We start from the raw sequence: 26,015 nt of genomic DNA, 5'->3' as shown, positions 1-26,015 counted from the left end.
GTACAGCAAAAATGTATTTTATATACTACAGATTGCACAAAACCTCACTAGGAACAAGAAAATCAAACCCATGGTAGAAAAAGCCCAATTAAAACAAATATGGTAACACACGATTTTTAAATTGAAGAGTATTTGGGGGGATACTTGTGTGGAACAGCCTTCAGTAACCACAGTGTCTCACAGTCCTGATAACATTGGTTTCTACTGGTGCAGGAGCTGCAAACAGAAGCTCCTGACTGCGCCGGTCACAAGTGGTGTCCTCAGGGCTCAGTGCTGGGTCCCGTCCTGTTCAATATCTTTATCAATGACCTGAATGAAAGCATTGAATGTACCCTTGGCAAGTTCATGAATGACACTGAGCTGGGAGGAAGCGTCGATCTGCTGGAGGGTAGGGAGGCTCTCCAAAGGGATCTGAACAGGCTTGACTGATGGATGAGAGCAATGGAATGGGGTTTAACAAATGTTGTATCCTGCACTCGGGACACAACAACCCTGTGCAGCGCTACAGGCTTGGGGAAGAGCGGCTAGAAAGCTGCCTGGAGCAGAAGAACCTGGGAGTGTTGGTTGACAGCTGACTGAACATGAGCCAGCAGTGTGTCCAGGTGACCAATAAGGCCAATGGCATCTTGGCTTGTATCAGAAACAGTGTGGCCAGCAGGACCAGGGGAAAGATTCTCCCCCTGTACTTGGCATTGGTGAGGCTGCACCTTGAATACTGTGTTCAGTTTTGAGCCCCTCACTACATGACAGAAATTGAGGTCCTGGAGTGTGTCCAGAGAAGTGCAATGAAGCTGGTGAAGAGGCTGGAGAACAAGTCTTACGAGGAGCGGCTGAGAGAGCTGGGGTTGTTTAGCCTGGAGAAGAGGACACTGAGGGGAGACCTTATTGCTCTCTACAACTACCTGAAAGGAGGTCGTGGAGAGGAGGGAGCTGGGCTCTTCTCCCATGTGACAGGTGATAGGACAAAAGGGAACAGCCTCAAGATCCGCCAGGGGAGATTCAGATTGGATATTAGGAGAAAAAATTCTTTACCAAAAGGGTCATCAGGCACTGGAACAGGGAGGTGGTGGAGTTACCATCCCTGAGGGTATTTAAACGACGGGTAGACGAGGTGCTTAAGGATACGGCAGACAGGTATGGTTGGACTCGATGACCTCAGAGGTGTTTTCCAACCTGGTGATTCTCTGATCCAACGATTCTCGCAGCCTCAGCTGTGCGGGGCTGCACGAAGCAGTGGAACCCGCACCCGGGGCACAGCCAACCCGCCGCCCCTTTCGAAGCCGCCGCGGACGGCGCCGGGCGAGGCGCGGGGCGCTCGGGGTCACCGCACCGCCCCCCGCCCCGCCGCCCGCCCCCGGCCCCGCCTGATTGGACTCGCGGGGAGGCCCCTCCCGCGCGGGCGGCCCCGCTGCCGCCGCCGCTCCCGCTCCCCAAATAACACCTTGGCGGCGGCGGCGATCGCAGCGCGCCCTGCCCGGAGCGCCCCTCTCCCGCCCCACCTCGGCGGGGCCGCGCTATGGTGAGTGAGCGGCGCCCGGGGCGCGGCGCGGTGCGGACCCTGGACAGCGCAGGGCCGGGGAGCGCGCGCGGCCGAGCCCCCCACCCCCTCGCCGCCCCTTCCCCTCGACACCCCCGCTTGCAGCCTGCCCCGAACCAGGCGTGGTGCTGAGCGAAATATGGGAGCGGTGCGGGATGGGAGCGGTGTGGGGGAGTTCGGTGAGGTCTGCGGGCACGGGAGGAACCGGGCGGCCTTTGTGCATTGTGAGGCTTTCTAAGAATGTGCTGAGGGCTGGTGCCGTCAGGCTCGCTGCACCCGCTCCGAGTCGGTGGAGCGCATCGTAGCATCACAGCATCAGAGAATCTCAGCATCATAGCATCGTACCATCATAGCATCATAGCATAGTTTGGGTCGGAAGGGACCTTAAAGATCATCCAGTTCCAGCCCCCCTGGCACGGGCACGGTTTCCCTTCTGGTTTCCAGAGCAGGTCAAACCATCACACTCTGTGAATCGAACATGGTATTTATTCGCAGGCTTGATGCTCTAATGATAACTTCATTTTTGTGTTTCTTATTCCTGCTTTATTGGTCTTAGAAAGAATAAATGGAACCCCAGACTGCGTTGTGTTAATTATGATTGGGAGTTTGCTATTGCAGTCTTAGCTTCACTCTTCTTTCGGTTTTTTCAAGACTTGAGGCTTGCAGTTCCCTTTCTGGGTGGACACTTGTTCTGTGGCTGAGTTTCAGTGACCATTATTAGCCTAAGCCTTATTTTCCCTCTCTAAACTCGTATCTATGTGTAAATGTGAGACACTTAAAAAGTTTTTTATCTCGGATGAAGAGGAGTACTTTTATACCTCTTATGAACTCTCTTAAGATTGATCTAATGCTGCTCCTAAAATGGCTCTGTTTTCAGAGCCGGTCGCTTGTTCTGTGCGTGTGGTGAGATGGCTTTCTAAATTTGAAGGGTGAATTAACAGGAAAGAAGTCCTGAGTAAGGATGCAGTATTACTAAAAATGAGCATTATGGTGAAATGATCTGTTTTAATGCTGTATTTGAGCTATGCACTTTCACTGCCACTACAGGTTACCCTGTGCTGCATACAGGTTGCTCTAAAGCGAAGTGGTAAGGCTTTTAATAGTTGAAATACTAGTAGGAAGACAGTTTTATTCACTCAGATTTTCCGTTGTAAAGTCTCAGACTACAGAGTTACAGAAAAATGTAAGAGAGCAACTTTTCATTACAAATGCAAGAGTTTAATTATCTTTCTATGAATAGAACAAAGTGTTATACTTATTTGGAAATGGTCTAATCTAATAGTTTTTCCTAAGTCAAAACTGCCTATGGAGACACTTTCTTTTCTTGTAGTTATGACGATTTTTTTCCAAGCTACAGAAGGTAGGCGCAAGGAAGTGTACACTTAATCACACATACGGTGATTTACTAGGGCTAAGAGCAAAAGGTGGTGACAGCCCATCCTAGAAAGAGATTCCAGTAACAGACTACTTTACATAATTAATCGGAGAATTTAAGCAACCAGAGAATGAGTGTAAGTATGTTAGAAATGCAAGCATGGGAAGTTCTCTTTACTGTGGATAAGTTTCTTGCTTGGATTGTGTTGCTCTGGGGCGCTGCATACGGTCATACAGTCTGCAGCTCTGATCACCATTCTCTTTGCTTTGCCAATAGCAAGAACCTTAAATGAACTAGATGATTATAAGGAAACATGATAAATACTGTGATGGTGATATGAAGGACTTTATGCTCCACATTCTCAGAAGACAAAAGCGGCTGCTGAAATCATGCTGATCTAAAGCAAGCAGCAAAAGCAAGGAAGGAGAAGGAAGAAAATCACATCCTGAGATCTCTTGGTTGCATTTTTTTTCCATGGAATTACGTAGTTTGAAGATATTACAAGTCATGACAGTGCAAGATCATGAGGCAGGCATTGAAGGAGAAAATAAGGAATTTAGTTCTATGGTGGATTTGTTAGCCTTTTTGACATTATTATTTTTGACATTTATTTGACATAAAACGGCTCGCTGTCCCCTGTCCCTCTGGTTCATGTGCTGAGTATTCACTTAAATTATTCAATTAAGCTTTAGATGAACCATTAAAGATGAGAAGTCAAGGTTGGTCTTTAATGTCATGTCCATAAAAGTAAGTACTAAGTCTTGTATATTTGTCTTCTTCTGACTAATGCTTTCTTTCAAAAAACTGCCTTTAAACATTCTATGACAGTCTGTTTCAAGACAGATCTCATAGTGAAATCAAAACACAAGTAAAAGTTTATAATAAAATACTCAAAACGTTGTTAGCAGTCAAAAGCTGGTAATGTCATATAATAAAAGGTAAAACATCACAGCCATTATAAAGATAAATGCCATCTGTTTGAAATTCTAAAAAATTGCCAAGACTCAAAATAAGCAATCCAAGAAGTCAAGGTAGAGTTTGTAGCAAATACAGCTATTGCCTTTATAACTGAAATGAGTTGTTAAACAAAAAGGTGTAGTACACTATATCTTGGTTATATAAAAAGGTAACAATAAAGCATCTCAGTAATCTCAGGAAACAGACAAAATATTCTACATTATCAACAAGGAAATCTGCATGATGAGGTACTGGCCATATTTTTTTATCTAGTCTGCAAACAAGCAGCAAGTTTCCTTTTTTTCTATACAAACCTATTTATTTTAGAAAAATTCTGTATAGTTAAAAATAAGTGGTTTTTAAAATAGTTATTGAACACTACAGGACACATTTTAAGGAATTTTGTTGTAATGTTATTTAGAAGTGATTATGGTTCAGCTTGTACATTTTGTTAGCAAATGAAAACTGAGCCGTGGAGAGCTGCTGTTAGAGTGTCTTTGCTGGAATTCCTTGCACATTTTTTACTATTTCCTTTTTAAAGATCTTTATTGTTTGTGTTTTTATTAAAATTCACTGCATATGATATGATGCTTAGCATTTCAATTAAATTTTTTAGCATTTAAAATTTAAAATAAGTCAAATCTCATCATTGACATTACTGTGAATATGCTTTTCAGAATGTTTTGAGCATTTGAGATATAGCCATAGTATATAAGTTCAGCTAGTCTTGCATGACTGGTTATACCTGGAGTAGAGATTTGAGTTTACCATTGAACACATATTAATGTTTTTAAGTCAGTGATCAGGGCATAAGTCATTGCTAAAGAAAGCAGCACTGTTCAGGACAGAATATTAGTACCTATTTGATTTAAAAATTCCAATGGGATTTAAGCATGTGCATAAATGGACTAGAGCTTCTGGCTAGGGCATAAAGCACATTTTTTATTATTTTTAACAAAGGCAGAAAATTTTACTAGAGAAAGCAGGGTTTGGTAAGGTTTTTGCTTATAGATCCATCTTCTACGAAACAATTGAAAGGGCCATGTTGATATCTAATGAATCCATGTAGTTGTAACACTGGTATTAATTGCCACTCACTTAGTAACGTGCTGTTCTTCCAGTCCATTGGCTGTCCTGCTCAGGTGATGCTACTCTTAGGTCAGTGCTAGTGTTTCCTTGTCATTTTCACTCCTTGTTTATGGCCTGTAGCTCACACAGGATGCTTAATTATTTTTGTAGATGCAGGGCCTGGGGCAAGCTGCCATCTACTCCCTTTCCATAGGAGTGCGGGTTTCACTGTTGTCAGTTGTTCTGGGGCTCCATGACCAACGTCAGAACAAATACATCCTCTAGGGATTGATTTTACTTCACCGTTGAGAGACTTCACCAAGTCCCATCTGTTGCTTCAGACCTCAAATAAATTTGAGCTTTAGGGTTTCCATAGGCCTTCAGCCTTTGGGAGGATCTCACCCTATCAGACCACAGCCTTTTGTGATACTCAGTTCCACCTATTTTTCATTTGTATTTCCTATTATATGATAGTTTTGTTAAGTGGAATCAATGCCTTTGCTAAGAATATTATTGCTTTCACATTTAACTGCGGAGTATTTAAGGTTCTCACTTGACTGAAATGACCCTTTCTATGTGTAGTTCAGACCCTCACTGCTCCTGTTAGGCACCCTCCTTGCTCCTTGAACTTGGCACTACTGTGGTAGCCATTATTCTTGATTTTACTGCTCTGACTCCTTAAATTAGTTCCTTTGTGTTACTTAAAGCCAACTTGTGAATTGATTTTCCTCTTGCATGTTCATATTGGAAGTTCTAGGAGAAGGGTGCCCTGCTAACAGAAGTATTCAAACAAGCCACCTCCTCATGCAAGCTAGCACCAGCAGGCTGATTCCTTACAGGCAGCGCACTAAACCTAGATGATAGCCAAATTGTGACCTTAACTATTATTTCAGAGAGGAGGGCAAGGAGAAAAATGCCCAAAGACTTGCATTCCAGCATGGGGCTATGGGACGCAGAGCTGTCTGAAACCCACTCTTGGGACTGTTTAGCTATGCCTTGCACTTTACGCATGGCTATGCCCATTGATTGTTTCATCGAAGCCCATATAGAAAATAGGTCAGCCATGCAGTGGCTTAGGAAGAGAGCTTTAATTGTGTGGGTGGTAATCTAGAAAGCAGGGTGTGTGCATCATCATGGAGGAGGCTGGAATCAGGTCCAAAGATTTTATCAAGCGTTGCAGAATCTAGCCCTTAGACAGCTATTTTTTCAGAGAGTTACAGGGAATATCCCCTGCAAGTCATCCAGTTGTTTCAGTGTGAGTAAAAATGTGTTACTATAATGCAATGTGCTAAAATTCTTTGATTACTTTCTCCTCCACATATGGAAATTGAAAGAAACATACGTTTATGAAATGGATTTCTTCCTCAGCCCCATTCTAAGGTATTCAGAACAAAAATATATCACTCTTTGGGAAAAAAATACATTTTGTGAGAATCTTCTTGTGTAATTCTTGAATGTCATCGATTCCAGATGCTGTGGTATAACTTATGGTTTCTGTGATGTCAAATACAGTAATTGCTGCTAAATGTTGCACTTTTAATGAATAATAGCATTTATTTTTGAGATCTCAGAAAAAGGTTTCTTTATGGTGTATTAGACAGAAATATGACGATGGCCTTTCTAATGCTAACCAAGGTAAACCTGTCTTTAATTTCATTTGAACCTTGCATCTCACTTGGCACTTGATACAGACAGAAAGTGACAAAAGTCGTTCAGGGAAAGCTGATTTCCCTCCTCAGCAAATACAGAAACTCTTCACACATGAAAGAGCATTAGTAAAAAGCTGACTACAGCGGAGGAACATTTCAGCAAGATTTCCAGTTTTACTTGGAAAAATTTGGATTTTGCATTTGCTCATAATTATTTTTGAGTTTTGAAAACACAAGACAATATACCCGGTTGCAGTCTTCTGGTTAATAGGGAGGGGTGTCTGCTGATATTAATAGCTATGTGGCTCCTTAGTCCTGACTGCAGGCACCCTGGAGCCTAAAATACTCATTGCAGTTCTTGTTTTAAATAGCACTGCTAAAAATGGCAAAATTTCCATGTCTTTGAAGAAAGCATGCATCAATCTAACTTTAAATTTCCCCCTTTTTTTTTTCTTTTTGCTGAAATTGTCTTCGTGTTTGTTTGTTTGCGCTGGCAAGCTGAAAGTGCAAAACTACTTGCCTCATGTTGAAAAAAAATATTTTGAGGATTGATAAACTGTTCAGATTTTAGTGAAAATATGGCGATTAGTTCATAGAACTCAAAAAGCATATTTAGAGGTAGGATTTTAGAGTTTCCGTATGGGAAGAATGGTATAAAGGGAAGAATAGTCTTGTGGCTTAAGAAACTTAGCAGGGATCTTGGTCAGTATGGAACTGGTTTTCTTCCTCAAAAACTTTGGAAATCAGGAGAAATGACAATTAATTTTAGATTGAATTAAATGCGTATTTTGATGCAGTTAAAGCTTCCCAAACATATTGCATTATAATAGTAAAACAAGCCAGGAGGAAATGCCATTTCTATAAGCAATTACAGATATAAGAGAATGAAGTTACACATGGTGTGTGTTAGACATGAAGTTACGGAGTGAGGACACCTTCCTTGCTCTGCTTTTTTATGTAGCACCTGCACCTCTTAATGAATCCTACCTGTAAAATCGCTTAGAATTTCACTTGTAGAAATGTGCAAATGTTTCTATCCCATTTTTATTTTTAAAATGTAGCTTCAGATTTTTGTAAGGTTTGACCTGATCTTTATAAATCACTCAGATCTACTCAAGTCGTAGCCAAAAAAATTTGTGCAGCTCTGTTCGAGAGATCTTCATTAACTTCTTAGCACTGCTACAGTCTTTTGTGATCTTCACCATGCCTTATTTCCCCCCTTCTAAAAGAGGCATCGTAACTCTTCCTTTCATTACCTATTTATCTGTCTTAGTTATTCACAGGACAAAGCCTTCTGGTCAAACAGTGTCATTTACTGTATATTTGTGTACAGCCCTGATCTTAATTTGGGCCTTCTGGCATGGTAAAATAAACAGATAATACACCTAGCAAGCGATAGAGAAAAAGCACAATGTGAGATAACATTGACACAATTTCTCTGCTGAGCAATCTGCCCAAGTATGAACTTGCCAGACAGAAGGTTAAATACCAGTAATTCAATTTAAGCAAAGGCTCCATAAGAATTTTCACGTGTTGACCAAGTATCAGTATCACTGACTGAATGGTGGCCTGTGTGAATGCTAAGAGGTAATGAAATCATTCTCTTCCCAGGAAAAAAACATTTTATTGTGTGGTAGTGGAGAATAGCCTTCTGATCACGAGTCAGGCATGGCTTGCAAAATGTTTTGATAGGCTTATGAGGCAGAGACTACATTTGCAGTGTGACACTGAAAATCTACAGCTGATCTGAAAATTATTGGCAATTTAGGTAAGTTCTGCACTTACTGTGCATGTCACATGCTTCAGATCTGTGGGAGATGCAACGTGATAGTCAACTATATGTAGAAAAGGTCATTGACCATACAATGGTAAATCTTAGAATCAACAGAGTCATGCTTAGTCAAAGTTTGAAGTGTACAACCATAGCACGTATGAGATTATAGTGTTGGACATCATGACGGAATAATTATTCTTTTAGGTTAGAGACTGGCACTAGCAAATACCAGCAAAAAATACTGTAAAATGTTGATTAATACAATATACGAAGTGTGGTTTCATGATATCTTCCTTCCAGTTACTCTTTGAAAATAATTTGCAACTCTAAGCAATACTGAGTTCTAAGCAAAAATATGTCAAAACAATAGATGTAGGGAAATTAAAGGGTAAAAGTATCTTTTCAAAAGGCTTTGAAGCGGCAAAGAGCAAGGAGTACTGATGGAATGCAGGATTATGACTTACATGTAGCAAAAGCTAAAAAAAGAACATTCATCCCTGCCCATGTTGTGGTCTGATTTTTATTTGCAATAAATTGGACTGGGGAAAAAAATAAGATCAGAAACTGAAATTAGAATAGTAGTGGCAGAAACGCATCTAGTGGGGTTGATGTATTTAAGAAATACTGTTAGATTTTATTGCAGTTACTGTAATGCACTATATTGTAAAAGGCTGATCTAATGCTGGAATAAACATACAAAAAGAGGCGCTTTATGCAAATATTTATATAACATACCCTCACTGTTTTCTTTCCCAACTGTTACTCTATAACCATGGAAAACACTCATAATCTTTACTACAGTATTATTAAATGCGTCAGATCTTTAATGTTGCACTTAGATTGGTACTCTGTCTTCCAGCAAAGAAGCTGCTTTACTTAGGAATGCAATCTCGTTGTCAGTTTAATATATTATGGGCAGTGTGGATTTAGATGTCTGTTATAAACAGAGTTGAAAACCCAAAGCAAAGGTTTACAACATGAATATTCTGCAAAGATACTTGTGATACTGTGAGAACTTAGTTTCTCCATTGTCACAGAATACTTGTAAAGTTAGTGCTTTTGTCTCATTGGAATTTGCCAGCTACAAATATTTAAAGCATGTTTTGAATTTCCAGCATCACTCAAACTGTAAGCTGGAATGTCAAAGGTTTCTGATCCCATGTAGAAGAAGACTATACATAGTGCAGCAAACTTCCTTTCCTTGCTTTTTCTTACCCACGAAGAGTGCATACTCCACAAGATTAATGGTGCTTCTGGATGCTCCAGAATACCAGAAGGCTTAAAAAAATATCATCTTCATCTTGGCAGGATATTCTGCATGAAAGAGAGGCTACCATTCTTTATCCTTCAACTTAGGTCTCTGGTTTCTATGATTCTGTGTCCTCCAGGAACTTGTGCCTCTCATTCTTTCCCCATATCCCAACTATACACAGGCTCTCTTGGCCATTTCGTTGTGAAATTTCATACATCTGTAGAAAAAGGAAAAACTTCCTATGTAGCATCCTCTTTCTGTGCACATATACGCACATAGACATGGAACCTATTACTTGTCGGGATTTCTTTTATCAAGGACCCAGTTAACAATATATTTAATTTCCCAGTCACAGGAGCATTTCTTTTCAAGATAATATTCAAATGATATTCAATATGTATTTGAAGTACTCCTCTGAGTACATATGGACTTGCTTTGGCCAGAATTTTATTTTGGTTCAGTTTTAGGTTTTCTCCCATAGTTCACTGTCCAGTCTTTCTCTGCTTTCACCTCTGAAACAGCTGAACTGTTTTCTGTGCTGGTGTGGGGATACTATTCACAGCATCAGTATGCAAGATAGGAAGTTAGAGGCATCCTTTTATCTGGCCTCATTTTTGAAATGAACATAGTTTCTTAATATAATGAAAAAAATGGTATTCGGTGGTAGATGCCCATTTTACAGATTTAGAAAACAGTACATACAGAGTCGTTGTTCTTTAACATTTTGGTGGGAAACAGCACTTGAAGGGCCTTTGGTGTGGGAGAATTCCTACACTTAAAGTGAGTGTTACAATACGTGGGTAGTTTATCTGTCATTGCACAAGCTGAAGGGTTGAGACAAAGGTGTTTATCAGTTACATATGACACTAGTTTTGGTTCTGAACAAAGTAAATCTGAGATGACTGCATTATATCAGTAAAGGCAAAGCAGCCTTCTCTCCAGTCATTGCCTGCTGCTTCAAGGTTCAGATTGCAGCCTTCACGTATGACTGGCGCTGAATGTCCGTTGGTTGGCTCTCATCTCCACATGCCTCTCTGCTGCTGTTTCTCTTTAGCTGTCTCTTTCCATTGGAGCCCCAGCCTCTAGAACAAGACTCTTGGGTTGTGTTTCAAGCTCATTTTGAAACCCAACGACTCTTAGCACTGAAGCATAAATTGCCCCACCTTGAACTAAGAACAGAGCCTTTAGAGTTTCTTGCCTTTTGTGGTGGCACAGTGGGAGGAGGGTCTGGCTCGCAGTCCCTGGTGGCTGCTGACACAAGGGCACATGTTGCCCCACTCTCATGTGGGTCAGGGTCTTCAAAGAAGCCAGGTAAGTAGTGCTTCCATCCTGGGATCTCAGATGGATTTGTACTAGAGAAAAAGCAATATATCAGAAGAGATCTGTCTATGCCTTTGCAAATTGTTTTGTTCTATTGCCCATGTTTTCCTTCCTTCTTAGAGATTTTTCAATGCTTTTGTCCTTCTACAGGCTTCGTTCTGTACTTTCTTCTGGGTTTTCCTACTTGCTCCTTTATTCTGTATGTATCTCCCTTCCCTTCTTTCTCTCTCTCACATAATAAAGAAGAGCAGATACTGCAAAATAATGCTGCAATAAACAAGAAAAATGATGCTATCTGAGAAGTGGAGCAAAGCTTTGATATCTCAGATTTTGGCAAGAATACTGTGATGACATCGTTGCAGTCAATGCATTTTTACAAGTTGTTAGATGAAAAACAGTGGACAGTTCTAGATATCCTACCTAGAATAACTCCAGAAAGTTTACTCTGTGGTTCATAAAATGCACCAAGTTCAGGTTCTATATCACAGAAGCACATTAGTTTGAAGGACAAACATGTTTTTTGGTAAAAGTTTTTCATACGGTCTTTTGGAAAATCCAAATCTCTGGTGAAATAATCTGCCTTGTTTTATGGAAAAAAATATCTGCATTTTCCCAGTGAAAAAGACCTGAGGGCCTTGCCCAGAAAGTCACGAAAGTTTGTTGGAAAAGTAGCAGGAGAGTCCTTATGGTTGAAATACATTTAATTTACCTCCATATTTAAACCCAAATTTGTACCTCAATTTAGAGGCCAGTGGCTGGTACATATGACCAGAGATTCTGCACTATGTTCTTTCTTAACCCTTTCTTGTATTTCTATTCCGTCAAATCTTGTAATCTGTTTAATCTCTGTTAATCTGAAAAGCCTGCCACAGAAATCAGTGCATTTCTATGGAATTTACAAGCATTTTGAGCCAAGTGTATGTTTCTGTGCAAGTCTGTGCCTAGCATTCTGGCACTGAAATATTACTGAAGGTTTGGAAAAGTAGCATATTTGTGGCATCTTCTCCTTATGATCAGTGCCTTAACGGTCCTCTGTTTTTCACTGAAAATATTAAAACAAGAAGCTACGTTTTAATAATGAAATTTATTTGTAAAGGATCTCACATTTTTAGGTCTGAATAGCCTAGAATTCTGCCACAGTCTGTCCAACACATTCCTTTTGGTTTTAGATCGAGGTGTCAAAGCTGAATGACCACACATAAATATTTTATTTTTCCACAGGGCTACATTTTCACCTCAAACTTTACATTAAGCTGCCACCAAGCCCAAGGGAAAGTTCCACACGCAGAATATGAGGTGAATATGGCAGTTCTCTCTGGGTTAGTTTTGCATGCCTGCATTTCCCTGGTGCTGTTGCGTGCGTGTGCTTACTTTCCTGTGCAAAAGTCATCTGAGAAACACTCCATGCAATTTGATTTTTTTTTTCACATGCTTAAAAGAAAAATGGAATAGATGGAAAGGCAAGATTTTAAAGATAAGCAGCTGTGATAAGCAATTGCACTGGAGACAATAACAAGCATCACCAACTGACTATTCTACAGGAAGCCACAATCTGCCTCTTGATTTAAATTTCTAGTTTTGTTACAGAGGTGATACACAATAACAGCAGGCTAGTGTTAGTTGTTAAGTGCGTATTTACTGTGATAAATTAACAACATTAATTTCTCTTAATACCATATGTGCAAGCAGGTATTTCACAAAATATCTCACCTTTATTTTGCTTCATTTTAGTGACAAAAGCCTATGTTTTTAAAGATCATTTAAAGATCATTTTAAAGATCATATTCGTTCACATATTTCCCATATTTACCTAGCTTTCTCTGCTTTAAATGCATATCTGCTTATTTTCCAGAGAAGTATTAGAAAGCAACTAAGTGATATACTTATCAGGGAAACTGGTATTGTAATGTATTCTTACAGCATTCAGTCTCACAAGGTGTGCTGTTAGCCTTTGGAACTATGCTTTACAAAGCTAAGATCCACTGCTATTGTGTACTCAGATCTTTTTTAAAACAGCAAATTTTGAAAGGGATGGGCTATCAATAGGCCAATCAGTTAAATAAAAAACCAAAGGTACCAATTTACAGTGCACAAGCAGTGCAATTTCATTTATTTTAAACATGTTTTTTAGCAGAAACCATCTGTAAGCATTTAATCAAAAAGAAAGGTACCTGCTGGTCCTACCCTGCCGATACCATGGAAGATTGTTCAATTGGGAAAGTAGCTGATTTCTCTTTTTCTTCAGAGATGCTTTCTTTTCTATGGCCTCCAGATAAAGCAGAATCAGTACTTGCATAATGGCTGTTGAAAACACCTCTTAAACCATCTATTCTGGTTGAATATACCTCTTTAATCAATATATTTTTTTCACTATTAGAAATATTACGAAGACATGACCTTGCTGTTGTAAGATAAACTATTTTCACTAATTACAAGTTCCTCTTACTAGCTTTCCATGCATAGTAAGTAACTTTTCCAGAATCTCAAATGACTTCAGTTCTGTGTTTACCCTCACATCTACACACTTATGTGCAAAAGCCCAAAATGAAAAAAGCCAAGGCCATATTTTACTTGAGAAATAAGAGAACACGCAAATTAGTCACAGAACTACTGGGTTTAACCCTATTCCTGCTATATCCAGAAACCTGCTATTTACTTCAATGGGAGTTGACATGAATGCTTAACTATGAATAAATATGAAAGATAGATGTCAGTGATTTTCAGTGTGAAAATGACTTCGTAGACATTGTTAACAAGAAGTAGCAGCTGGCAAATAGTCAGAAAACTTTGCAATTGAAATCTGCTAATGGTGCATTGCTTCCTACAGACTTAGTTTTCAAACAGTTCCCTAAGATCTATGAAGTTGAGGGAAACTTTTAGTACTCCATTATTTATATAACTTGCTGTTCATTATAATTTAAAGCTGGGAAAAAGTAAGGGAATATTTGACTACTGTCATAAGATGCTACAATCAGTGTTTTATATTGCTCTACAATTCTCCAGTATCTTTGGGAAAACAGTAACAATAATGGTATTTATGCAAACCTGTGTTTCAGTTGCATAAACATTTATTCACATTCAACTTCAGTTAGAAGAATACATGCATGTACAAGTCTCAGCAAGACAAGAGTCTTTGAAGAAGCAGAAGAATTATTTTATCATCTCTGAAGATGCTTCATAGTTAATCCAGACCATGGTTCTTAAATGAGAAGTTACTTCATGCATTAGAAAGCTGGAATTTTAAAACACTTTAATGTTTCATTTATTTCAGAAGATGCAGCTATCCTGGCTAAGTCATGAATACTAGCTAAATATTTCAGTGCAAAGCACTATGAGATAAAAAGTTACTAGATTTCACTTTTCTTGCAGAATAAATACAATAATTTTTTACTTTCTTTGCTACTAAAAAAAATCTGATCTATGAGCTAAATAAAAATCAGATTTTGCAGATATTCAGAGTGAGAGGTCTCCTTAAATGAGTAAAGTTATATGCATTGATAAATTTGAGAGATTCAGCTGTAAGCAGGCATTTGGAAAGAATCTGTAAGCACAACAATTGAGAATTACTTCATATTCTAGAAACACAGTGTTTCATTTTTTGTGGCTTCTAATTTACATTCCATTTGGTTCTAGCAAGACTTCGATCTTCGCATAAACTCCTGCTAACTGTCATGAATACTGCATGTCCTCAGGACAAGTTTTAATTCATGAAAAGACAGAAAGAGTTCTGAAGACATAAATCTATTTCTTAGTTTTTCTCTTACAATTTTCAAGGAAGTATTGTACTTCCATGGTGTCCAGACACTTCAGATTGCTTTTGGTTTTGCTTGTCCTCACTGCAGCACCTCCTCTGTTTCAGTTGGTTCCTCATCGGGGTGGCTGGATCACTTGAGGTATCATCGATATCAGGATTTCTCAAAAAAGAAATAATGTGTTGTGGTTACATACAGCAGGTTGCTTCTACTGTTCATGAGGCATCTCTACCTCTGCCTCAGGAAAAACGCCCATGAGCAGTCACCTGGAGTTTACAGGGGAACTATCTCCTTGTTGTTCGCCTTGCTGATGGTACAAGCCATGCTTTGGACCAGGGGTGAGGGTGCGAGGGTCTGCCACATCTGTGGGCTGCTGCTTTTGCCTCGGCTTGTAAGGAGGGAGCAGAAAATCAGGTGCTCAGAGGCTGCCTGCTGAGCTTGCTGTGGAGTGTTTTCACAGATAGGGTTTGACTCACAGGAAGAGAATATTTTTCCCACGCTATCTTCTCAGCATGTCTCCCTGTTATTCGGTCCTAGCACAGGAAAAATATTTACCCTCTGAAAGCACATGTGATACTTAAAATGACAAATATGAATTTTATAAGCAACATTTGAGAATCGGTCCTTTCTTTAGCTACATGCCAAAACGTGGGTACAGTAATTAGGGTTCCCCCTGTGTCTTTAATTGAAACCGGAGATATGGCTGCAATGTAACTTTCACATCTGGAGCCTGGGCTTCTACCAGGGCTATATTTGGATCCAGGGATTTGCTTCAGACCATTAGTGGGAAATGAATCAGTCACAAAAACAGTATGAGAAATTCAGTGATGCTTTAAAACTAGGGGTCTTCCTCGTCTTCAAGAACACTGGTTTCTCTGTCAAGGTATAGAGCTCGGTGTTATTACACGAATGCTAGTATTTTAAAGCAGCAATGTCTCGTGATGTCCTTAACGTGAGATATATTTGCAGTTTCGAAGCTTGCTTATGTATTCCATTAAATGTATTTTCTGCTGATTACAATTGGGACAAGATGATAAAGAAGGTAATCTATGTTCTGAGAAAACAAAGGCAATTTCTTCATGTTCTGACTTGGTAGCTGTCTAATATCGCAGCAATACAGTTCACAATCCATTTCACTTGGAGCACAGAGGAAATACTTGATTGTGGCTCTCTGTTTCTTAAAACTTCTTAAAGAAAAAAGGTAGAAAGGTGAGGAAATTCTACAATATTTTAAGCAAGGTCTAGATTTTTAGCTTGCCGTAAGCAGTCATATAGGACATTCACTGGGATGAGTTACAGCACTGATTTGGGTTTACTAAAGTGTATGGACTCTTAAAATAATAATTGATTGGTATGACTTGTTTTATTTTATCATAGCTACTTTGTTACCTTGTACTTAGCTTAGTTATCACTGTGATTCCACTAGGTGGTTTATTAAGTGCTGTGGTGTTCTGTGGTACTTCCTTACTATCAAAAGTACAGTGTGGCTTACAGAAAGTGCTTTGAGTATACTTAGAAATATCTCCAAACAGAGCTATGTCTGGCAGTAAGCTCACTGGAACCGGGCTTACACAGCACAGAATAGCAATTACAGTCATATTAGTCTGAAGGACTCTCGGGTACAGACCAACCACAACTAGGGATCATTTGTCAGAAAGAAGAGTGGAAGCTGGGGGAACAAGCAGGAAAGTTAATGCCTGACGAATCATATTCCTTTTGAGAGCTAGAGCGGAATTTGAGATTGCTGAATCGTGTAATTTCTTGCATACCAGTAAATTATTGTGAAGTCCGCTGTCCAATATGATGTCTCATCCTGGTCTATAGAGAGCATAACAACCTTTTCATCAGTTATTGCCTTTGCTTAAATAACGAAAATCTGTGAAAGAGGCTAGAATGTTGCTGGAAAAAAAGGTACTACTTCCTACTGTAAGTAAATCTCGTATCTCACGAGGGTGGTAATGCTTCAGGATTAGGTAGTCACCTCTATTTGAGATTTCCTTGAGCTTGACTCCTTGGCTTTGCAATTTTCTTTTTATAGAGTTATATCCTCTGTGCAGTTTGGTCTGATTTATGTTTTAATCATGTTTGTATGGCTGTTGCAGATTTAGAAGTACTATACCTACTGTGCACTGTACCTGATATGCAAGATACACATGATTTGTTTTTTACATTATTCTTGTATAACGGAACAGTATTCCCCAGGTAGGTTAGCAAATGTATTTACTGTGTTAACGACAGGACTGGATTACTGGGAAGGGGTAAATGAGGCATCCTCAAATTTCAGATGATGGGTTAGTCTCTGACTGGGGAGATGCGGGAAAACATCTCACTCCTCATCACAAGAACACTTCTTTTCCAAGATGTCCTCTACCTAGTTTTCTATTAGATATGACTCACTACCACCAAGAAATTTGTAAACAGATCAGCCCATCTCCTCCAGTTACTTACATCTTGTGCTCTCCAAAGCAACAATGGCCAAACAAATTAATGCTTTGAAGGTGTGCGACTGAACATGTTTAACAATGAAGCTTACATTTTTATACAGGATTTAATAAGACTAATAAACACTTATTTTGACTTCTCAGAATATTATCTTGTATATTGATGCAGACTTGAATGATTTTCTCTTGAGTATTTTAGAAGCCGCCTTGAAATCCTTGGAAATGGACAAATCACCAGGGGTTTGATTCTGTTGCTACACAGAGCACTGGAAACAGAAAAAAATGAAGTGTGGATATTGCTCTTCAGATTAATAAGATAAAATTGTAGGCTTCAGCTATTTTCCCTGTGTTTGTTCTGCTGACAGGCACAACAGCTAAATCCACAGTGACTGATGGGGTGATGGGTACTAACCTGTCTTGCTAGAAGCCGATTGCATTTTGCCAATGTGTAAAAGTCAGTTCCTGCCTGGCTCCCTGCTGAGGCATACTGACCAGCAAGGGGCAAAAGGCAGCGACTTTTGAATCCTGCAGAGATTAGAGCTGAATGGGAATTGCGAGCCTCCATCTTATATAAAGGCAAGATAGAAGTCAACAGCTGCTTCTGTTGAACCACATGGAGCTCCTGCAAGTGCTACAATCCCTCTTGTGCTGGAGAAAGTTAGATTCAGTCTGCGCTATTTTCTGACTGCTGTAAAGCAAACTAAGGAGTTTGTTGTTTTGGTGTTGGTTGTTTTTTTTTTTTTTTAATTCTTGCTCAACAGGCATCAGTTCATCTAACAAAGTGATATGTAAAAATAAAAAGTCATTATAGCGTAATACTGTATTCTGTCCTACTCTAAGTGAAGGACTGCTTGTAATGTGAAAAAGGTATTTAATATTGCTTCTAACTTTTGTGCCACGTCCGTAAGTTTAGCTACTGTTAAGAAATGGTATTGCTGAATTCTTATAAATGGCTGTGTTAGTATTAGTAGGTTTTACTGCCTGATTGATTCATTGCACTGTATTTTATGGCACTGTGAAGAAATGTTTTAGCGGAGGGAAATATTCAGAAGCAACTAGTACAAATAAGCATACAGGAAGACATTTTGGCTGTAAGACAAGTATAGATGTAAATATACAATGAAATGTTTGCACAAAGCATTTTGAGCACTGTTAAGTTATTCTGCTGCTATGACTATACTATGTAAAGTCATCTTCATTTTTCTGAGTGGCACAGTGCCATGTTACATTCAGCCAGACATTGAATAAATTGATTGCTTGTAGTTTGATTTCACGGCAGATTATTTAATTTTAATTTTAAATTTGCTTCCCAAGACAAATATGACAGCAATTAATATGACAGAGATGGAGAAATTGAATTAAACACGTCTCCCGTGGGGTGAGCTCTCTCAAAGTATGTTTGTAGAGGAATTAAGCCCAGAAATTTTTCCCATATTTCCTCATGTTTCTTATTTTTTTGTTATGGTCAGAAAGTGTCTTTAAACATTGTGAACAACGGGAGGGCTGGCTTTCGTCATTCTTGAAACACATTTGCAGATGTTTCACTTGACCTGTGATGTGTGCCATCATCTTTCTCATACCTTTTTAAAGTCCATTATACTGCTGAAATTCCATCTGTTCACTCTACACTGGTGATTCATTATCTTTCTCCTGTCAGACCTTTAAAACAACTCTCTTATTACCATTTGAATGAGACAGATTTTCCTACAACACAGTAGACTCTTTTTCTGAATTTAATATTAAGTACAAGATGCACTTAGGATACCAGATGTAAACTTGATGTTTTAATAAAGGAAGAATTAGTATATTGAGGGTTTTTTTCATTATTTGAATCCTCTGAAGTGTAATGGAATTGTTTTTTTTATTTTGTTTCTTTAAAGATGTGATTTAGAGGGACTTGTAATTGCAGGGATCAGGAAGAGTCTTGAATTGGTCACTGCTTGAAAATTTTTATGCCTATTATTGATAATGGTTTTGAACTGGGATATATGTTATCAAAGGACCATCCAGTTGTTTCTGGGAAAACAAGAACTTCAGAATACTTGGAAAATAGTTCTGCAGAAAGCTTTCTTTAGGAACTGTGTCATCGTTATTTGAAATTTAAAGATCTGTATATTAATTATACTGGTTTTGTACAGCAGTATTATTACTAGAAACATTCTGGATCTCCACTTCCTTGCAAACCAATGATGATTTTGTCATAAATAGCAATTGGAAGGAGCCCAGGGCTCCTTCAGAGCACGGGCATGAATTCCAGTTCCCACCAGGGCAGAAAGAGGCTGAATGTGGGTGTCCTGCTGCACAAAGGATGCACAAAGGATGCTGGGCTGCATTGCAAAAAGAAGCTGCTAACATAGTAGCTCATGTCCAGCAGCTTTGTTGGCTCAGGGACCTTCACATCAGTGTCCATTTTGTGTCTGAATAAGTCCTGGCCCATGACCATCTTCTGGGACTTCTCCTTCCCACTTGGCAGCTTCTAGAAACTTGAAGGTTTTCCAGATGTAAAATACTGCCATCTCTTCTTTCACATAGCCCATTCTACTTGCCTGGATGTTTTTCCTACCACATCAAATGTCATTTAATTAAAATACAGTGTGGTACCATGGAAGTGAACCCTCAGATAATTCCGGAGTATTATCTTTTAGAAAGAGAGAAATAGTTTCACCAGCAGGAAAAAAAACAGACCATTGAAACTGTTGGTAATTGCTGAAGGTCATTCACTTCCTTTGTTCTTAGTGAAGTGCAATGCAGTAAATATTTGTTGGTATCTACTTTAACCATTAATTCAGTCTTGCATTCCTCACAGAAAAAGAAACTCTTTTTTTTTAAATAGCAGCACATATAAATGCAGTATTACATTCACTGGGAGATGTTTTTAAAGTTTTATTAAACATTTTTTCACTAAAATATATTTAAGACATTTTTTTTTTTCCAAAATGCTGGTGTATTTTATATAAAATTTATCAAGATTTATCTTGAAATTTAAGACCCAAATTCAGAAAAACACATCAGTATATATGTAAAATACATCAAAGCCGTATTATTTTTATCCTTTGACAATGGTGCCCATGTGTATTTATGTTACTATTTTTCATAAGTTTATTTCAGTACACAGAACAATCTAACTATGGAAAATGGGGGGGGAATGGAGGCTGCTTTTCTTTTTTAGTAAAGTAATACAAGGTTATATAATGGCTTCTGAACAAAAATACTTTTACATATATGCAACAATGCTTACATAATAAAGAAAAGCATCATGTATATTCTGTATTAAGAGTGAAAGCTTGAAATTTTTCACTGCCTCATTTGCTACACGACAGCATCCAGCAATAAAAAATAAAGCATTACTGCTATCCATGCAGTAGAAACAAATGAGTTTCTATGTAAAAACTGAAATCAGAAATATATAATGTTATGTAAACATTCTCGAGCCTCTTGTTCTTAGCATTGTGTTTATTCTTATAATAATAGTACTTCAATAATTTTGATAGATGTGCCTTAGAAGCTGGTTTGACACCATCAGTATTACAGCATACTTTAAAAGGGCCTTTTCTGCCAAATATTTTATTTCAGCAGCAGGTCCAGCCAAAGTAGCTTCTGCCTATATATCTTCTTATCTGTGTCGCTGGCACTGGGCTGGAGCACTCCTCTGCTGTGCCATTCATTCCAGCTGTTTCAAAACAAGCAGCTCATAACCTGTATCAAGGAATTAGTTATTTTTAATCCTGGTACAATTCCTGTGTGACCCCAAAAGCCCTTTGGGTGTCTCGGGCAGAAATAAGCAGTGTGGTGCATAGGCTGATTAAAGCCACAGTGCCTGTGAGAGAAATAGTTATTGTGCTGGATCTCCAGGGAGACAAATGTAATACTTTCAGCTGCTTCCAGAGTTGCTCTCAAGGATTACCTTGTTAGAGCATCTATATGAGGATGAGAGGATCTGATTCAATGAGATACAGTCAGTAGAAAATGAAGACCTTAAGGGAAGAGCATTTTTCAGATTAAGTCTTACTAAAATAAATGTAACTAACAGTGAAGAATTACTAAGATAAGAAGTTCAGCTCACTTTTTTTAATGTGTTTTTGAAAGATATTACCTTCGAAAGCATACAAATTCCACAGTGTTTCCAAACAACTACATCAGTTACGTGGTCACATTCCCATGGTGTTAGTTGTCACCAGTCAGACATGCTAACCTTTGCTCTTGGACAGTTTGCTGTTCCAGAAGTGCACGTGCTAGCTGTAATCATACATTTCTCTATAACAAAATGGGTATCTTGGGCATCAAGTTAATTTAGATTTAAGTATCTGTAACAAATCCATTTCTTTGTGTTGTATCAGGTACTTTTTAATAGCTACTTATGAAGAATTAAAAAGGTTTTCTCATTAGAATTCTACTCTCTACTCTTCCAGAAACCTCATCTGTCAATGTGACCAAAGATATATCAGGTAAAACAGCTCCTTTGCCTTAATCACTAGAGCCCCAATTTGGCCAAGAACTTAAACATGCACGCAACTTTAATTACCTAAACCACTGAAGTCAGTAGGGATTACATGCTTAAAATGGTACATGGGTTTAAGTGCTTTCCTGAGCAATGTCCTAGAAAAGCCATTGTTTTAATGCACAAATGATAAAAGTCACGTCACGGGAATTTAAAAGAGAAAATAAATGGGTTTAATTTTTTTTTCCTTTCTTTTTGTTTTGTAGGGGCACACATTTGTTCCTGTAGTGGTTTATAGCTACCAATAATCTTCCATAGTGGGTGCTGTGTCAACTCCTTTGGCATCTTCTGCTCTTGTTAGTAAACAGAAGAGAACTACTGAACACAAAGCCAAGTACTCTTAATCTCAAGAGAGAGACTTCGTACAGTATGTTCTGTACAAAACTGAAAGACTTGAAGATCACAGGGGAATGTCCTTTCTCCTTACTGACTCAAAGTCACATTACTGAGGAACAGGACAAGGACTGCACAGAAACCGGTTCTAGAGCAGTTTTGCCCATCTGCAAAGAAGTCCATGAAAAAGATGCTCAAGGAAACCTTCCACAAAGGAAAACAAGCAGAAGTAGAGTGTACCTGCACACATTAACTGAAAGCATCTGCAAACTAATCTTTCCAGAGGTAAATATATGCCACATAAGAATAATTTAATGGCATTTAATTATAGATATTAACCACTTTATGCAAGCCTTTAGATTTAAGCTTTTAGGAAATCATTTTGACTTCAGAGTCTGTGTTCTTATGTAGTACTACATAGTTTCAATCCTTATTTCACCCGCTTCTATTCCTTCTGGATAAAATTTTGCCACAGTCAGATCTCTACACTTTCACACCATCCCTTCCCCATATTTCCTACATTTTTGCCTTGTAATTGCAACATTTCACTGATCATTGTAATTGTTCCTTTTAAATACATGTATTTCTGTAGCGACTTTTTACCTACAGATACAACTAGAAAAACTCTGTCTTTTTACCTAATTATGTAAATTATGTGATCAGCTCATCAATTCACGTAACTGAATGCATACCGCTACGTGCATTAAGTCATTATCACAAAAGTTAAAATAGCTGTTTTGATGCTAACCTTACGTTGTACCGTTTTGTTAAAAAAATACTGTCTGTGTTTACCAAAGAGGTATTCTTATGTCTGTGCTCCAACTGAACTGAAAACAGGTACAGTACATGCACAGTGGATTGCTTGACTGGACATGAATACCATGGTTCGTCTCTGTAAAAAGAACATGAAAAAGGCAGCTCCATAACAATCAACCAGGGCTTGCCTGAGATTCTGTGGAAGGTGTGAATGAACTGACTGGTTGGAACTACAAATGATAACTCTGTGTACTCACTTAAGTACAATTCTATTACTTGACATTCAGTGCACCTTACTAAATGTGCTGTAGTTTTGTTAAATCTATTTGCAGATCTGTTTTCACAGCTCTTCATCTATTGCCCTTTCTTTAAAACTCTACATTATCAACTTTTGATAGACTCCTTTTTACTGCTGCTGCACTTCCACAGAGGAAATCCATACCTTTAAACTAATCTTTAAATGTATGAAGGAAAGGACTTTTAACTCAAGAATGGGCTAACAAAGCACTGTTTCTATGGTGTTCCCACTGCTGTACTGCTTTTCTAGTATATGTATTGGTGGGATTTTTAATGAAATAATTAGTTTTGGGTTTTTTTAAGAGTGGTATAAATGTATGCAGTTGCCTATGTTATCATCACGATAGGCTAGTTCATCAGTTGGGACAAAAGCTTGGTAAGGTCAAGTGTATTATGACCATGTGCCCCAGCAGATGCTGAAGCTCAAGGTAATTGTCACAGCTAATTGCAGTTCTTCGTCATATTCCTTGGACATTTATCCAAGTATAGCAGTCTCATGCTGATTTGGGGTCAAAATCTAAGTGTCTTCCCAATCCCAGTTCTCCACAGAACGATTTTGCTTGTTTTAAAAAATCTGTTTCATTGCTTAGATACTTAATAGTGCCTTACCTAACCATCAGCACCTAACATCATCTTCTTTCCAACTGGAAACTCCAAAACAGGGGGTGCGTTATGACCCTGGTTGATTCGTGAACTCCTTATTAAAACAGTGAGTTGTGCATTGAAGCCCAGGATGTAGTGGATCCAGAATAAGTGTTGATTAAATTTGAGGTATAATGTAGTGTATGCGATTGCTTTATTTGCCTCTTTGGGTGTTTACAGAAATGTAGAGAACATTACTTGGAGATAAGGAATGAATTGGAAGGCATACCAATTGCTGTACCAGTTTATACAGAGATGTAATTTACATTGCAATCATATACATGGTAAAGCAGTTGTTCAATTTAGATGTTTGCTTGGAAAAAAGTCTCCAGAATATGTTGCCTTTCTTTGACATAATTTCTTCACATGTGCAAACTTGCATTTCGAAAATAAAAGATGCAGTAGAGAATCAGAGAATCAGAGAAAAGACAGACCACAGCAAGCCTCACAGCCAAATTATATCACGGCAGTATTCTATGACCCTGTCTTTATGGGAGGTTTGTGTTTCAAGTGATCAGAGAGCACATACCTGAGACCATTTATCTGGCCCAACAATTTGAAATACACACGTTTGGAAAATGTTCCAATTAGGAACTACAGAAAGGATGTGGAACCATGGGATCGAGGTAAATTAAGGTAATATTCATGACACTCCAAAGTGTCTTTTACTATGGAATCCTTTTACAAAGGTTATCTATAGTGACTAGGTTTTCATTGGAGCATATTTGGGTTTGTAGTATATGAGGCCAAAATTATACATAAAATAAATAGGATTATCTTGAAAAGCTATAATCTTCAAAACGGAAAAGGAGGCTATCTGAAGCACAGAATCTATCTTGATCTTTTATAGCTGCATTTTAAATTCTTGTTACCTTTTGCAATTTCAGTCTTGACACTTCTGAAAATTGCCTAGAAAAAAAATTGAACTCTTTATATTCCAAGAAACGTTACTGAATAAAAAAGCCACTTTTTAATGCTTTCCTGTGGGCATAATGCAGGATATAACTGCCTTTTTCTGTTAGGAGGATATATTTTAAATTGAGAAAAATTCTTTCTACATTTTGCATCCATGGAAGAGTGTTTGGGAGGATGCACATAATTATAGAAAATCAGGTTAGTTTTTACTTCTTAGCAGCACTGTCTTTGCCATCTACAACTTGGAGGTAAAGCATGTTGATATATTTACAATGCACAACCACCGGAGTACATCAGCTATACAGCTTAATTAGAGTATTACTGGAACTGAAGACATCAACATTAACTAAGCCTCAAACACAGAAATAACACAGTGTTTCTAACAAATAAAGCATCTTGACAAAAGATGCTAATCCTAAGCAAGTAATTTTTACAGCAAAGTAATTCTTCTATGCAAAAAATATTAATCTTATGATTAGATTTTCACCAATGACGTTTTAATCAACATACCTTTTTTCTTCCCTAGTTTGAAAGACTAAATCTTGCACTTCAGAGAACACTTGCAAAACACAGAATTAAAGAAACCAGGTATGTATATGTAATGGGTTTGCAACTAACTTCACGGCAAAAATGTTTTGCAGACAGTTCATATGGACTGGGATGGTGACTGGAATTTGGATCATCTGAAATGTGTTTTCAATTAGCTTTTCAAATTGATGTGTAACATTTCATGTAATGTAAGTCAATAATAGTTTAGTTTATTTAAAATATTCACAAATATTTATGTCACTCACAAAGTTGACTACATGAGCAAATTTAGCCATTTGTGTCGGGAAACAGGCAAGGACTTAGTTGAAAATGAGCAAGTGTTTTGGAGGAACTCAAGAGCCTACTAGGCATAGGTGCAAAGGTATATATGGTTATGTATGGATCTAATCCAGTGTTTCTGGGAACCTGGGAGAAGTATTTTAAATGCAAACAATTAGTATTACACAAATAAATTTGGGTTCTAATACAATCATATGCTACAGACACTGACACACGTTTCACTGGGCTCATTTGGCTTCTGATTTCTATTTCTGAGGAACTCAGCTTGATTTTCAGCACTCCTTAATACTAATCCAATATTAACCATTTGAGCCTTGTAGGGATTGAGAATTTCTTAGCTCCTCATCATACATAGAGGATTATATTTATGGAATGCATCTGAAAAAATAAGCCCCTCAGTATAAATCTCCTTTCAAAAGTAGACAAAAATAATGAAGATGGAAACTATACTGCTTCTCATGTTGTTAAGAATAAATACTGGCACTTAATCTTTTTAAATTATACTTGATATTTTTAAAGCATTTTACATGCATTGACTGAACAAAAGACATCTGGTCAGGTGTGCATTGCAATTGTTGAGTGGTTTATTGTTGTGCATATTTTCCCTATCTTTAATTTTGT

The 26,015-nt window shown here is 38.3% G+C and overlaps 1 protein-coding gene across 2 annotated transcripts in view; it reads left to right on the top strand.

The window, feature by feature from the left end:
- Window positions 1–1,383: 1,383 nt before the first annotated feature.
- The window catches only part of GUCY1A1 (guanylate cyclase 1 soluble subunit alpha 1), a 38,535-nt gene continuing 13,903 nt past the window's right edge, over window positions 1,384–26,015 (top strand). The window contains exons 1-3 of one of the 2 annotated variants that reach the window (XM_054065597.1): window positions 1,384–1,519; window positions 21,830–22,241; window positions 25,093–25,154. In XM_054065597.1, coding sequence (XP_053921572.1) covers window positions 21,993–22,241; window positions 25,093–25,154 — 311 coding nt within the window. In that variant the 5' untranslated portion in view covers window positions 1,384–1,519; window positions 21,830–21,992. Of the gene's footprint in view, window positions 1,520–12,212; window positions 12,229–21,829; window positions 22,242–25,092; window positions 25,155–26,015 lie in introns of those variants that run through there. The other variant, XM_054065596.1, reaches the window with a different exon arrangement.

Source organism: Cuculus canorus, chromosome 4 (genome assembly GCF_017976375.1).
Source record: "Cuculus canorus isolate bCucCan1 chromosome 4, bCucCan1.pri, whole genome shotgun sequence".
Classification (NCBI taxonomy): Eukaryota; Metazoa; Chordata; class Aves; order Cuculiformes; family Cuculidae; genus Cuculus; species Cuculus canorus.
The sequence above is the reverse complement of the archived record's forward strand: the minus strand, read 5'-3'. Positions and strand labels throughout refer to the sequence as shown.